Source organism: Balearica regulorum, chromosome 27, assembly GCF_011004875.1.
Source record: "Balearica regulorum gibbericeps isolate bBalReg1 chromosome 27, bBalReg1.pri, whole genome shotgun sequence".
NCBI classification, from domain to species: Eukaryota; Metazoa; Chordata; class Aves; order Gruiformes; family Gruidae; genus Balearica; species Balearica regulorum.
The window spans coordinates 904,881-917,844 of NC_046210.1; the positions used below are offsets into that span (position 1 = coordinate 904,881).

The 12,964-nt window shown below is 46.2% G+C and overlaps 3 protein-coding genes across 5 annotated transcripts in view; all 3 read left to right on the forward strand.

The window, feature by feature from the left end:
- Nucleotides 1-256: 256 nt before the first annotated feature.
- On the forward strand, nt 257-3,088 carry PCNA (proliferating cell nuclear antigen). Its single transcript, XM_075736546.1, has 6 exons — nt 257-566; nt 1,136-1,233; nt 1,641-1,708; nt 1,885-2,079; nt 2,251-2,374; nt 2,505-3,088. The coding sequence occupies exons 1-6, from the start codon at nt 346-348 to the stop codon at nt 2,585-2,587; spliced, it is 789 nt and encodes a 262-aa protein (XP_075592661.1). The 5' UTR covers nt 257-345; the 3' UTR covers nt 2,588-3,088.
- A 2,396-nt stretch (nt 3,089-5,484) lies between these two features.
- Nucleotides 5,485-10,617, forward strand: TMEM230 (transmembrane protein 230). 3 transcript variants are annotated; one of them, XM_010309838.2, is made up of 4 exons: nt 5,485-5,608; nt 7,844-7,971; nt 8,307-8,429; nt 9,368-10,617. In XM_010309838.2, exons 2-4 carry the CDS (start codon nt 7,873-7,875, stop codon nt 9,506-9,508), a joined length of 363 nt encoding a protein of 120 aa, XP_010308140.1. In that variant the 5' UTR covers nt 5,485-5,608; nt 7,844-7,872; the 3' UTR covers nt 9,509-10,617. The 3 variants fall into 3 exon arrangements, with proteins under 3 accessions (XP_010308140.1, XP_075592662.1, XP_075592664.1); XM_075736547.1 differs by having other exon boundaries at nt 5,511-5,612; XM_075736549.1 differs by lacking the exon at nt 5,485-5,608 and adding an exon at nt 5,953-6,156.
- Nucleotides 5,535-12,964, forward strand: part of SLC23A2 (solute carrier family 23 member 2) — a 76,295-nt gene continuing 68,865 nt past the window's right edge. Inside the window, exon 1 of the mRNA XM_075736541.1 lies at nt 5,535-5,608. The gene's annotated coding sequence lies outside the window, so the exon portion shown is untranslated. The remainder of the gene's footprint in view (nt 5,609-12,964) is intronic.

A 12,964-nucleotide genomic window follows, 5' to 3' on the forward strand; every position in this document is an offset into this window, starting at 1 on the left:
AGAGGGGCCCCCCCCGCCTCAGCCGGGGCTCGCCGCACGGCGAGGCGGGACAAGCACTCGCGCCGCGGGTGGGTGTGTAACCCGCGTGGTGATTGGCTCTCGCCGGACGAAGGGGCAGGATCAAGGAGAGGGAGGGCGCCGGGATTGGCCGGAGAGAGGGAGATACCTGTCATGTTAGCGTGGATAGGGTCTCGCTGAGGAAGGGCACGACCGCTGACGATTGGCTGCGGCGCGGTGGTGGGCGGGGCGCGGGGAGGGTATAAAAGGGGCGCTTGGCGGGCCGCGGCTGTCGGCGGCCAAGGAAGGTCGGCTGTTCTGTGCGTGTTGCCGCTCGCTGCCGCCAGGATGTTCGAGGCGCGGCTGGTGCAGGGCTCGGTGCTCAAGCGGGTGCTGGAGGCCCTCAAGGACCTCATCACCGAGGCCTGCTGGGACCTGGGCTCGGGCGGCATCAGCCTGCAGAGCATGGACTCCTCGCACGTCTCCCTGGTGCAGCTCACGCTGCGCTCCGAGGGCTTCGACACCTACCGCTGCGACCGCAACATCGCCATGGGCGTCAACCTTTCCAGGTGGCGGCGGCGGGGCCTCTCCGGGCGCTGGGACGGGGGTGAGGGAGCGGGCCCGGGCCTGAGGCGCTGGAGGGAGCGGGGGCCGCCGGGCCCTGGGGAAGGGGGTCTCTGAGGGGGAGGCGTGGGGCGCGGGGGCGCCTTTGCCCTCGCCGGCCTTGGGGAGCGGCTGCCGGGGCGGGTGGGGGTCGCGCGAGGCCCTTCCCCCATTCTCCTCAGAGCTCTCGCGCCGTTTTTTGCGGCGCGCGCGCGCGGGGCCCGGCGGCGGCGGCAGTGACGTCACTGCCGGCGCGCCATGGCGGGAAAGCCTGGCGGGGAGCGGGGCAGGCCCTGGCGTCTGGCGGTCCCTCCCGGCCCTCGCTCCGCCGCCCTGCCAGGGCCGTGGGGATGGGGACGGACGGACGGACGACGAGCTCGGGCTCTGCTCCTCCTGCGCGGCTCCGTGTGCCGCGTCTGAGGCGCTGCCTGCTGCTCGCTGCCTTTGGTTTCACGCTGTAGTAGGCAGCGGGCACGTGTTCCTGCTCTGTCTGCTTGTAATCCTGTGAGTAACCTACTTTTTTTTTTCCTCCTAGCATGTCCAAAATACTGAAGTGTGCCGGAAACGAAGACATCATAACTCTCCGAGCAGAAGACAATGCGGATACGTTGGCTCTAGTGTTTGAAGCACCAAGTGAGTGTTAGATTTGGGAACTAATTTGCTACCGTGGTATCTTTAGGTAGCCTTTGTAAACCGGGCAGGGAAGGATACTTCAATAAATACTTCAGAAATGGGAGGGGTCACCTGATACTTAACCTCTTCAAAAAGTCTGGAGATGGAAGCTTAGTCAACTTGACTAATACTTTGTTTGTAAGAGAGACTCTTCTTTAGGCCGCACACAGATGCTCTTGGTAGGTTGCTGTCCTCTTAGAGCCTACAAAAGGCTGTTTGGGTGACTTTCAGATTTCTAGTTCTAATTGAACAAAGTGGATCTTGCTGTAATTAACATAAATTTACTTGGCAGGAGGGAGAGGGGCAGAACTTGAATTCAGGATGGTAACTTCAGAAGCACTTGGTCAAGCTATGTTTTGTTTCTTTAGATCAGGAAAAGGTTTCTGATTATGAGATGAAGCTCATGGATCTTGATGTGGAGCAGCTTGGAATTCCAGTAAGTGGCTTGAATGACTGACTGCACTGTCTCTTAGAAATAGTGTTTTCCATGTTCACATCAGATTTGGAGTTTGAACTTGTAATGTAACTTCCTTTGGAAAGACTAGACAAGTCAAGCGTAGTGACTAGACCAAGCTTCTCGGTAGAAGTTTAATTGTGATACTTCCTTTGCAGGAGCAAGAATATAGCTGTGTGGTGAAAATGCCTTCCGCTGAATTTGCACGCATCTGTAGAGACCTCAGCCACATCGGTGATGCAGTTGTCATCTCCTGTGCAAAAGATGGTGTAAAATTTTCAGCTAATGGAGAGCTGGGCAATGGGAATATCAAGCTGTCACAGACCAGCAATGTGGATAAAGAGGAGGAAGCTGTAAGTTACACGTTTGCGGGTACTGTGGTGCCTTACCCTGGGGCCTGCGCGCGGCGTTTGGCAGAACAGTGGGCAGCGCTGGCTGCCTTTGCATGCGGTGTCTGAATTATTTGAGAGACTTGAGGGAACTTGTTGGATTTATGAGATCTGATGTGGCCGATGGTTTTCTAGGTTACAATAGAGATGAACGAGCCAGTCCAATTGACCTTTGCTCTGAGGTACCTGAACTTTTTTACCAAAGCCACTCCCCTGTCACCTACAGTAACCCTCAGCATGTCTGCAGATGTTCCTCTTGGTAAGTACAAGCAGCTCTCCTTGGCAATACCCTTGTAGAATGCTGCTGCCTTAGAACTGCATGAAGAACTCTTGATTGAATGGCTTTTCTGAAGAACCTTCTGAATACTCTTTTTTTTTTTCTTTCCCAGTTGTGGAGTACAAGATTGCTGATATGGGACACTTAAAATACTACCTGGCTCCAAAGATTGAAGATCAACAAGAAGGCTCTTAATTGGAGTAGGACTGAGGGGGAGAGGGGAGATCTGGTCCTCCTTTGGGGAGGACAACTGATGTTGAGAAGGAAATGGTGGTGGTAGCAGTTTCAGTGCATTGGAGCATCATATGAGCACTGTTAGGCATGTTGTGTAGATAACTTTGTAAATATTTTTCAACTTACTACTTTGCTATACTGGTGTCATTGGAAATAGGAAATTTTGTTTATTCTAGTTGATTCCTGTGCTTCCAGTAATCTCTTAGATGCTGTCTTAAGGTGAAATATCTTACTCCTTTCAACTTGTGTTAGAGAAGGGGTGCAATATTTAACTTGAGTAATGACAATGTTTCCTAGAGGTTCCCCTGTGGAACTGTAGTTGACTAGGGTTGCTGTTCAACTATGCCATGAGTTTGTTTGCCCTTACTCCATCCATTTATTTTTGAAGCAGGTATTCTAACTGAAACTTGGAAAATGGAAATAAAGAATATAATTTCGTGGGTTTTACCCTGTTTAAATGTGGATGGATGAATCAATGCTTTGTCAAACTGTGCTAGTGTACTCTGATCTTTTCTGAAAGCAACTGCAACAGGCAAGCCTCTGTTTTTTTGTACTTGAGTTCCCAGCTTCTGCTTTGTTCGTTAGATGCTGAAATGAAGGGGCATGGTTACAATGTGAGTTACTAATGGCACCATGATACTGTTTCCTTTAAGCAGAGGAGCTTTGTGAAACAGGTTTTTTGCTGATGCCAGAGCTGCGTGTGGCAGGGGCTGTGCCTATAGCTGTCACTCTGGCTCTCGGTGAATTCAGAGCGTGTAGGCATGTGCTGTAGTGACCAAGAGTTTCTTGGTTTGAACCCGTCTTGGTTTTGGCCCTACAGTTTGTGGCATACGGATGTTAAGCTACTCAACAGGTCTGCGTGTGTGTTCATCAGCTGCCTCTGTCCCAAACCTTACACGCTTCTGTGACAAGTGCAGGGCACTTGCCTGTGGCACCAGCAATTCCTCACAAGCCAGGATATTTGTGATCATATTGCTCATATTTATTGTTGGTGAAGATACAAGGTCTACAGTGTGTTTCACCCTGAATGGTTGATCATGAAAAATAGGATTTGAAAACAGTTTCAGGCAGCTGCTGGGTTTTTTCTTTTACTGTATGGCTACTGGCTAGCTGTAAATCCTTACCCCTCCGTCTGGAATCTGGGTGACTCTACTTTGTCACAAATGAAGAAACTGAAAAGCAATTCTGTTTGCTTGATTGGTGCTGTGTGGTAAGTAGTGCCAGCAGCCTCTTAGGTGCTGTGGGTATGCTTGAGTTTTTTAGGAGGCTATCTACTTCCCACTAGTCAGTGATGTGAGAGTATCTTGAGCGTGAACTGCCTGTAAACTTGACAGTCGGAAAACCTGACTGATTTAGCAGAAGAATTTCACAAGGTGGCAGTACTGATAAACTAATTCTGCTGTGTCAGAATATATCTACCATTGTGATAGAAACTCATCCCACCTCAAAGCTGGGGGACAGGATTTCCCCAAGTCTTGGCTCCACATTGCTAGTAGTGTTAATTTATTAGTAGAGATGGCTTAGGCTGTGGTTTTCTGCTCTGATGCAGGCAGCTCCCTGCTTAGTTTTCAGCTCCCATGTCAAGCTTTCTCTCCAAAGCACGCCCTGTTTATTTTCTTTGAACTGTCATATCTTAGTGGTTAATTCAGTACCTTCAAGAAAACATCTCCAAAGCAAGATCTTCAGCTGCCCTAAAGTTTTTCAATAATTGCTGAGTTATTGCCCAGACCAGTAGTAGTGGATACTTTGGATAACCAGGAGGTTTTTTCACTCCAAACATGATGTTTCTCTGATCAGATTGCTGTTGTGGTAACCACAAGTACACATGTGGTTCAGCAGAGAACCAAAGATTTACGATGTTGAAATAGGGAAGGATTCTGGTTTTAATGATGTGAGTAAAGCTGCGCTAGTGATTGAAGCAAATTCTTTTTGGTGCAACCTCCTGCTGCAGGAGGGATTGCCACACACTTGTTTGTGCTTTTCTACTCGTAGATGCATTGTAAAAACAAGCCAAATGGTTTAATAGCTTATTTTTACAGCTGTAATAACCAAATTGAGTAGAAGAAACATCAAATTGAGTTGTAAGAAACATCCTTTGATGTTAGTGTCTATGCACTTGTGTACTGTCTGCTTTCTGGATAAATCCTTAAAGAAGGTGAATGTTTACTTTGCTGTTGCTGTACCCAAATACTGAAATTTGAGATATTATCTTTAAAAAAAAAACAAACACCACCACATAACCCCAAAACACCATCAAAAAAAGCTGGGGAGGCTTAGTAAATGTTGTGTGTGTTTCTCCGTGTTTGAGAGTAAGCTTTTGAAGTTTATATTTAGACTTTCTTACCAAGGAAAAAATGAGGGAGAATCTTTGAAACTTAAGGAGAATAGGCTTTTCAGGCTGTAAATCCAGTGTGTATTTTATTAATTTAGAGGAACTGGAACTGTGGCAACTCCTACAGTTTCCTTTTTGGAGCAGTTGGAGGAAGTGGATCCCCAGCTGTGTTTGATCTGATGGGTTAATACTGTTCCAGGCGCCAGAAATAATTTTCTTGTCTGTCATACTTAGCTCTAATGGAGGGCTGTGCTGTGTCTGACAGTTTAATTTTGTCCAGATCTTCGTTTAGAAATCCAACTTTATTTCAAACTCTGTGTAGAAGTGATGTGTACAAACATGCTGTTTCACAGTCTACAAATGCAGCCCTGAAATGACATATTAGCTCTGGTGGATCATGTGTGATGTGGGCCTGGGCGACCCAGGACACGGGTTGTGCCACTCTGCCCAAGGGCACTGTGATTCCAGCTGCTAATCCGGAGTGTGAGGCTGAAAATAACCCAGCAGAGCTGAGCCAGTGAGAGGCTGCTGCCATAACCTGGAAGGAAATTACTGTCATCAGGAATAAACTTCCTGGGTTGTTCCGCAGCCGGGGCAGTGCAGAAGAGAAGCGGCAGTGAGTGAGATGGGTTTGACCAGCTGCCTGAATAGTAGGTAACTGTCTTTGTGTGGTTTTATTAACGTTCTGAAGCTTTGTGAGGCAGGGTGTGCAGGCTGTAGTTTTGGGGGAGTTTTCAGACATATTGGGTACTTCCTGTTTAGCAGCAGAGAAACCATTTCGTGTCTGGAGCGGGGGGGTCGGGTGTGTTATCATGTTAGGTGTGAGGCTTGAAGCTCTTGAAAATGCAAGTAATTACATTCCCTTCCATATTACTGGACAGAGACGGTAGGAAAATATTTTGCTCTTTCTTGGGGGATAAACAGGATTTTGGCTCGAAGTGCCATGTTTGCATTTACTGGCAGGCTCCCCTTGTGAGCCTGCGCTCCGCTCTGGAAGCCTTCCCCCAGGCAGTGTGCTGTCAGACTGGGTTTAAAACATGACGGTAGCGCATCACATTACAAAACTTGAATTACAAATGTGATTCACCATTTATTTAGTTCTTAAAGAGCACAGCACTGAGCTTGTTTCTGATCTTGAACCAATATAAAGCACAAAGAGTGAAGCTTAGTGGACTTGAACCTGGCCCTGAAGCATGAGGTCTGAGAGTATTTTTTGCATTTGTCCTTAATAACCTCTTTCTTGTTGGTAAGGAAGGTAATGGGAAGGGCAGGACAATTTATGTGAGTGTAAATTGGAAATAATTCCTAGGAAGCCACTAGGAATAGCCTGGTAAATAATGGGATAGTCAGTAAGAAGTGCTGTGGTACTGAATGGAATGGGGCAGAGTCAGGAAATCTGCTGCATTTCAGCTGTGCTGATTTCTTTTGGCTGCTTCCCCTCCTACATGTCTACCCTCCAGGAATGTGGGAGTCTTGGGGGTGTTTGAGTCCTGTGACCTGAAAAACAGGTATGTGTAAGGAGCTGAGGAAGTGAGTGTTACCACCCCATAGGTGGGTGATATTCCTTTATTGATGGGGCTAGAAATGTTTTCTCTGTGCTTGGCTTTTTGCCACAAAAAGGTCAAGTTAAAGGTAAACTGGGGGGGTTTAAGATCAGAGGGTCTTGGGCTTTTATAAAAAGCCAAGTTTAGTGCAGGAGGAACAAACCTGATGGCAGGGGAACGTGCCACCAATTAACAAGAGGGAGATGAAGGATTTCAGCTCAAGTGGACACTAAATATTTTGAGGAGATGCTATTACCTTGGATGCTGAATAGTGTTACGGAAAAAGCATCTTTGTCCCTTCCTGTTAGAACAGTTGGGATACGCACTTTGTTTTCTTATTTTCTGAGAAAGTATGGAATAAAGCTATTCAAGTTGGAAATTTTGGGAAGCCTATTTTCTGCTTGACTTCAGGGAGTCATAGCCCTGGGCTGCAGTGCAGGTTCAAGGCTGTGGGTCAGCAGACATCCCCCCAACCCATAGGTCCTGCTGGGAGGAGTTGTCAGGCCCTGTTCTGTGGCTCTGCAGTGAGGCAGGGATGTGTTGCCAGGTCAGATCCAGGCTCAAGCTCCTGAGAAGCTGGGCACCAAGAAACAAGCTGGCTCTGCCCCTCTCCTTGGGACTGTTGCTGCTGGCAGCAAAACCACAGGGCTTGGCTTCATGGCACAGAGGAATTGCAGGGTATGGCTCTGGGATAACTAAATACAGCTCTACCCTGAATGCTGCCTCCCTCGCAGCTAGGCAGACAAGTGACCTATGCTTTTTTAGCTCCTTGCTGGTTTTTTGGTTACCTCATCAACTAACCACTCCATCCCCTTGTTGTGTTCCCTCTGAGTCATGACTCAAGCTGTCTCAGAAATGACAGCTTCATTTCATTCTAGTTTCCAGTGGGCTTTGGTTTGTTTTTGCAAAATGGATCTATTGCAAAATATCCAGCTGGTTGAAAAGCTGCTTTTCATAGTTCTGGTTTGGGTTTATTTGCCAGTGTCCCTGTTTAGAAATAGCTGGACCTCAGACATCTCCCTGCTGGAAGTGTGATCTTGCAAAATAAGAGCTGGTTTATACATTGTATATTCTGGAATTTCTCTTGTTTTAAAAGCAAGTTCTACCTTAATTTGATTTTGCTTTCAAATATTGGCAAACCCTGATGCAGCTATATTCATACTTTTGTATTTTGGGCTTAAATACAAAGCTTTGTTTGTTCTTTTTCATAAATCTTATCAAAGATGCCTTTTTGGTTAGTACAGGCTTTACACTTTTGTTTCTCTTAAGAAACTTGATCTGTGTGTCAGAGCAAACTGGATGATAGAGTCTGTATTTTTTTGGCTATTCCTTGTTCTCTAGGATCTAGCTGATGCTGAAGCTTCCTTGTAATGATGTCATCACGTACAAATCTGACTGCTGGGATTCCCAGTAGCAAAGTCAAATATTCCAAGCTCTCCAGCACTGATGATGGATATATTGACCTGCAGGTAAAAAGCGGGGAAGAAAAACCTCTTTCTGTTGCTGCTCTGACTGTAAACTACTAGAAAAGGCAGCTATAGGTCTGCGTGTGCACAGGAGTCTGCTTTTTTTGTTCATCTCTGGTAGAGCAGCCTCAGCTCAAAGGTACAAAGCCACTTGAGCCCTTCTCCAGAAAATCTGTAGAGCTTAACTGGAAACAAGATTGCTTGTACAGAGCCTTGCAGCAGAACTGCTGTGCCTTTGTCCCATATAATCTCTGCTAGCTGTGGGATCTGTGTCTCTGTCACGGTACGAGTGGATCTGTGCCAAGTTAAGCTGTTTAATATTTGTTTTTTCCATCCAGTTCAAGAAGAGCCCACCAAAAATCCCCTACAAGGCAATTGCACTGGCTATTGTGCTCTTCATGATCGGGACCTTCCTCATTATCATAGGAGCCCTTCTCTTGGCAGGATACATTAGCAAAGGCGTAAGTGGTTTGATTACACTATTAGAGTTTTGCATTGCTTGCCTGTTCCTCAAAGGCTGCCATGAGCAGTCAGTGTAGAAATTCAGAGCAAAAGGCCCGTAAGAGTAAGTAAATCCCCTCCATGCCTTGCTGGTGTTTGACAGTCCTGTTTCTCTGGCAGCAGAGCTGTATGTCTTCAGTTAGTAAGTCTGGAGCAGGTTCATAGCTGGACTGGAGATCTGTCAGGGAGGGCTCAGTTTTCCTGTCTTCCCTGAGGTACAGTTTCTTCTTAATGCTGCATCCCTGCAAAGGTGAGCTTGCTGTCCTGGAAAATCTTCATGGTGGGATCTTCACTCTTCTGGCGAAGATCGTCGGGTAACTTCTGCAGGAGAGAACCAGACCCCCATATAGGACACAGCACCACAGTTCTCATCCCTCTGTGTTCATGATCCATTGATAGGGCATCTGTTGTTTGTAGCTGACTTGGTGTTCCTCTGGGGCACACTTCTGCTCTTACCTTGTGCCGTATGGAATTGTTTTACAGTTGGCAGCTGCTACTTATCGTTGTGGAAACAGCAGCATTTTGGCTGTATCGGAAGCAGTCCAGGCACAGATAGGACAGCTTGCTCTCGGCTGAGCAGGCAGCACCCAGGCTGTGGCTGGCAGTTTCCTAATGTGGTTAGTGTTAGGAGGTGCCACCCCTCCCAGCTGAGGGAGAAGTTCAGTTGGGAGTTTCCTGTAGCCAGGGGGAGATGCCAGACCAGGGAGGACACTTAGAGCTCAGCCTGGAGAAAACTGAGATCTTTCTGATTTAAGATGAACTTTCAGTTTTTGTCAGCTAGCCAGGCCTTGGGGAAAAACAGTTGTGACAGTTTGAGGCAGGACTTGAGAGAAAGGAAAGGTTCCCCTGATACAGATCTCTTCTTACTGCACTTGCATATCTCTCCTCTCTGCTGCAGGGAACGGACCGTGCCATCCCCGTGCTCATCATTGGGATCCTTGTGTTTCTCCCAGGCTTCTACCACCTGCGCATTGCATACTATGCTTCCAAAGGCTACCGGGGCTATTCCTACGACGATATCCCAGATTTTGATGATTGAACAATGTATTTAATTGCATTATAATTAGGCTGGTGGTAAGAGCTGTTAGCTACCTTGGATATTGGGGGGAACTGTAAGATTGTAGATGCAATATATCAGTCACGAGCTGCCAGTTCCTGGTTTTGAGGGGTTTCAGGATTTTCATGTGGGGGAGTGGGTGCTCAAACATGGAATTGACCAAAAAACTGCAACATTAGGTGGGAAGAACATGTGATTTATTGTATTTTTCCTCTTTTGGTTGCATAATGCTGGTTGCTTGTAAGAAGTTCTTCTTGGGCAAGGCAATTCTAGCAGTTTTCTAAAAATAGATGAGACTATTCCAGCAGCAAAGAGATTGGTTCTTCTGACTTTTATAGAGTTTATTTTAGTTTTCAGTGAGATTGTGGTTATCGTTGGGTTTACCTTTGCAGACAAACACCATAGTTGCATTCTCCTTTTGCTCTCTGTCCATCAGAAATGCTTCCAATCTACTTGTCCTGTGCTAGTCTAGAGTAATGCAAGTCAGATGTGTACAAGAGGGGGGAAACTGCACTTGCATGAAATAACTTACATGTAGTGCATTTGCCGCACAACTCCTCTTGTCAGACTGACCAAGCTTATTTACTCAGCAAACGCATTCTTCAGAAGCAAGCTGTTTCCCACGCCACTGTTACTTTTGGCAAAATCTGCTTATCCTTTAAAAGAACTGTTGTTGGATTTTGTTTATTCTAAACAAACCAAATGGATATGGGGAGAAGAATTGGTATCCAGACCAGGATTCAAGTGTCTAAATACTCACACTAGTCAAAACCAAGATTTTTGGTATTGGAGACGCTTGAATTCCAACTGTCTGCATGTATATTTGGAATCACTTTGTCCTTGTGCATAACTCCCTAGACCAGTAAAAAAAATCTGTATAGTTTGTACTGAATAAATCCCACTTGTATTGTTTTGCTAGCTTTAGTGATAGGTTATTTGGGAAAACAGATTGGTAGCTCAGTTTATGTAAAGCAAAAACTGTCTCTTGAAGTGGGAATGAAATTGGTGTCCTGGGGAACAAGTACATGACAAGTAGTGATGCAAGTTAATGTATTTAATATGAATAAACTTCACTATATTCTGTGTACAAATCTTAAGCTTGTCTTTTTTGCATTCACAGATCTGTGTGCTAAAAACTGTTCTGGGCAACCAGATTAAGGCTTTAGCTGAATCTGCTGATGCTTACTGCTTCCAATTGCTAATGTAGTCACTCCAATCAGCATTAGGCTTTGCTGAGCTAGCAGCTTTGGAACAGCTCCATCTGCTCTCCAGGACCCCTGGCTGACTTTGGGGCAGGGAACCTGGGATCGCCCTCCCCAGTGCAGCAATCTGCAGTGGCCTGGGTACTGCAGGGAAATGTGCTTCTCCAGAAGGTCAGGATCAGCTTTTTGAACCTCACATGCAGCCCTTGTTAAATATGCAAAGACCTTGGGACTTCTAATTGCTATGTTTCAGGGACCAGATAGACTGCACAAAGGACCTGGGTAACAGGAGTGGTGTCTGAGAATGGTTTGCAGGCTGGTACCTATGCTCCAGAATGGTCTGGTGTGCTTTATGGACTGAAAACTTTTGAAAGGAAGAGGGGCAGGTATGTGTGAGGGTTAGTGTGGAGCAGGTCCATGGAGAGATGTTGAGAACAGTGCTGGATGAATGCCTTCCTCTGAAAGTACTCTTAAAATTACCTTTTTTCCTCATCCAGTGTTCTAGATTAAACCCAAAGCCTGAGCCAAGATCTTTTTTTAACCTACATCTCTCCCTTGTTTGACTTAATTGGTTTGCATGTGCCCCAGTGTCGCAGTCTGAACAGTGACTGATTGAATTCAGGATCTCCCTTTCCATCTCTGAAGGCAACAACTATGTGTGTTCTTTCCTGCTCTGCTGCGTCAACGCTGGCCCTTGCCTGTCTCATGTTCCTCAGGGCTGATGGCAGCCCTGCTTCCCAGATGTCATCTACAGCTTGGCAGCAGCTGAAATGTGTCAGTTAAAGCTGGGTCTGGCCAGGAGAGTGGCTGCTGACGCAAACTCATGGATCAGGGGATAAGAATGTGGATTTGTTTGGGTTTTGGGAAAGGGGGGAGGAAGTGGAAGGGAAGTTTAGATGGGAAAAGGAAAGGGGAGGGAGAAGATGCTTTCAAGTAGGGCTGGTAAGATGCAGAAAGTTGGGAAGCCTGGGTGGACTAAGAAGGATAAGTAAATGTAGGGGGCAGGAGGAGAACATACTGACATTTGTGGAGGAAAGGCAATTAATTATTTTTTGACAGAAGCAAAATCCTCAGGCGGTGTAGTATAAATAAGAACAGTCCTTGCCCTAATGCTTGCAGGGCTGTCTGTACAAGGGATGGCTACAGAGAAATTTTCTTCTCTACAGGGACTGTTTTATATTTAATTTGGAAAAAAGGAGACACTTCTAGGAAAGAAAAAGGTATGTTGACCACTGGAAAAATGTAGATCCAGACAACTGCATTCTTTGAGTTGACATAGTGCATTCTAAGCATGGTTTTTCTCCAGAGCGTGTAAGTCTGTGGATGCTCAAATGTCTGTTAATTGTGTAGCTAATGGCCAGGGTTTGATTTTTCTCTTGCAAAATAGCAGGAGTTTACACTTACTTCAAGAGACTGGAAAACTTTTACTACAAACATTTTGTTTTTCTGAGCCTGTTCCATACCATAGCAGTGGTGCTCCTCTGGTATAGAATGGAGTGTAATTGGTGCTGTCAGCTCTTAGTTGTTAAAACGCTACATAAGGATGAGGTTTTCCTCACAAATGGGGCTGTTGTTTTGGTGTCTCTGTGCTGATCTTCTTAATTTTCCCTCCTACTCTGCCACACTGTGGACCTACATCCATGATTTGCATGGCTGGCTTGGCTCCTTTGCTGCCTTCCCTGGATCCCCAAATGCATTTCTGTACCCTTCCCTTGACTGTGGGTGCCAGATGCTGCTGCCAAACCCCACAACTAATGACTCTGCTCCTCAATTCCCCTTCTGTAAAATCATGAGTGGCATGGGTTTGGGGAGGACTGACTAACCCTCATTGCTGCGGTGAGTAAGAGGAAAATGCCTGTGAGGAAGTTTCTGGTTCTAGAGCAGGGCTTGAATGACAAATAAGGCACTGACCGAATACTGATGAATGAGGATAATACTGAATAGCTGTTTCCTTTACTGAGCATCATCCATTCTGGGCACTTGGCAAGGCAGCTGTCTCAGAGGAAAAAAAAAGTCAGTATTTTTATAGCATGGCAGGGGATTATTATGCACAGAAGCTTTGGAGAAAAACAGGCACCTAGATTTCAGGCTCTTCTTGAGCTTAGGAGTGCTCAAATTCATGTATCCTCAGGGATGTTCTTCTGTTGCTGTTGTACAGTGTGTTTATACACTCGTGTACTTCATTTAACACCATGCAATTGCTGGAAAGATGTTTGGAAATGTGATTCTAGAGTCC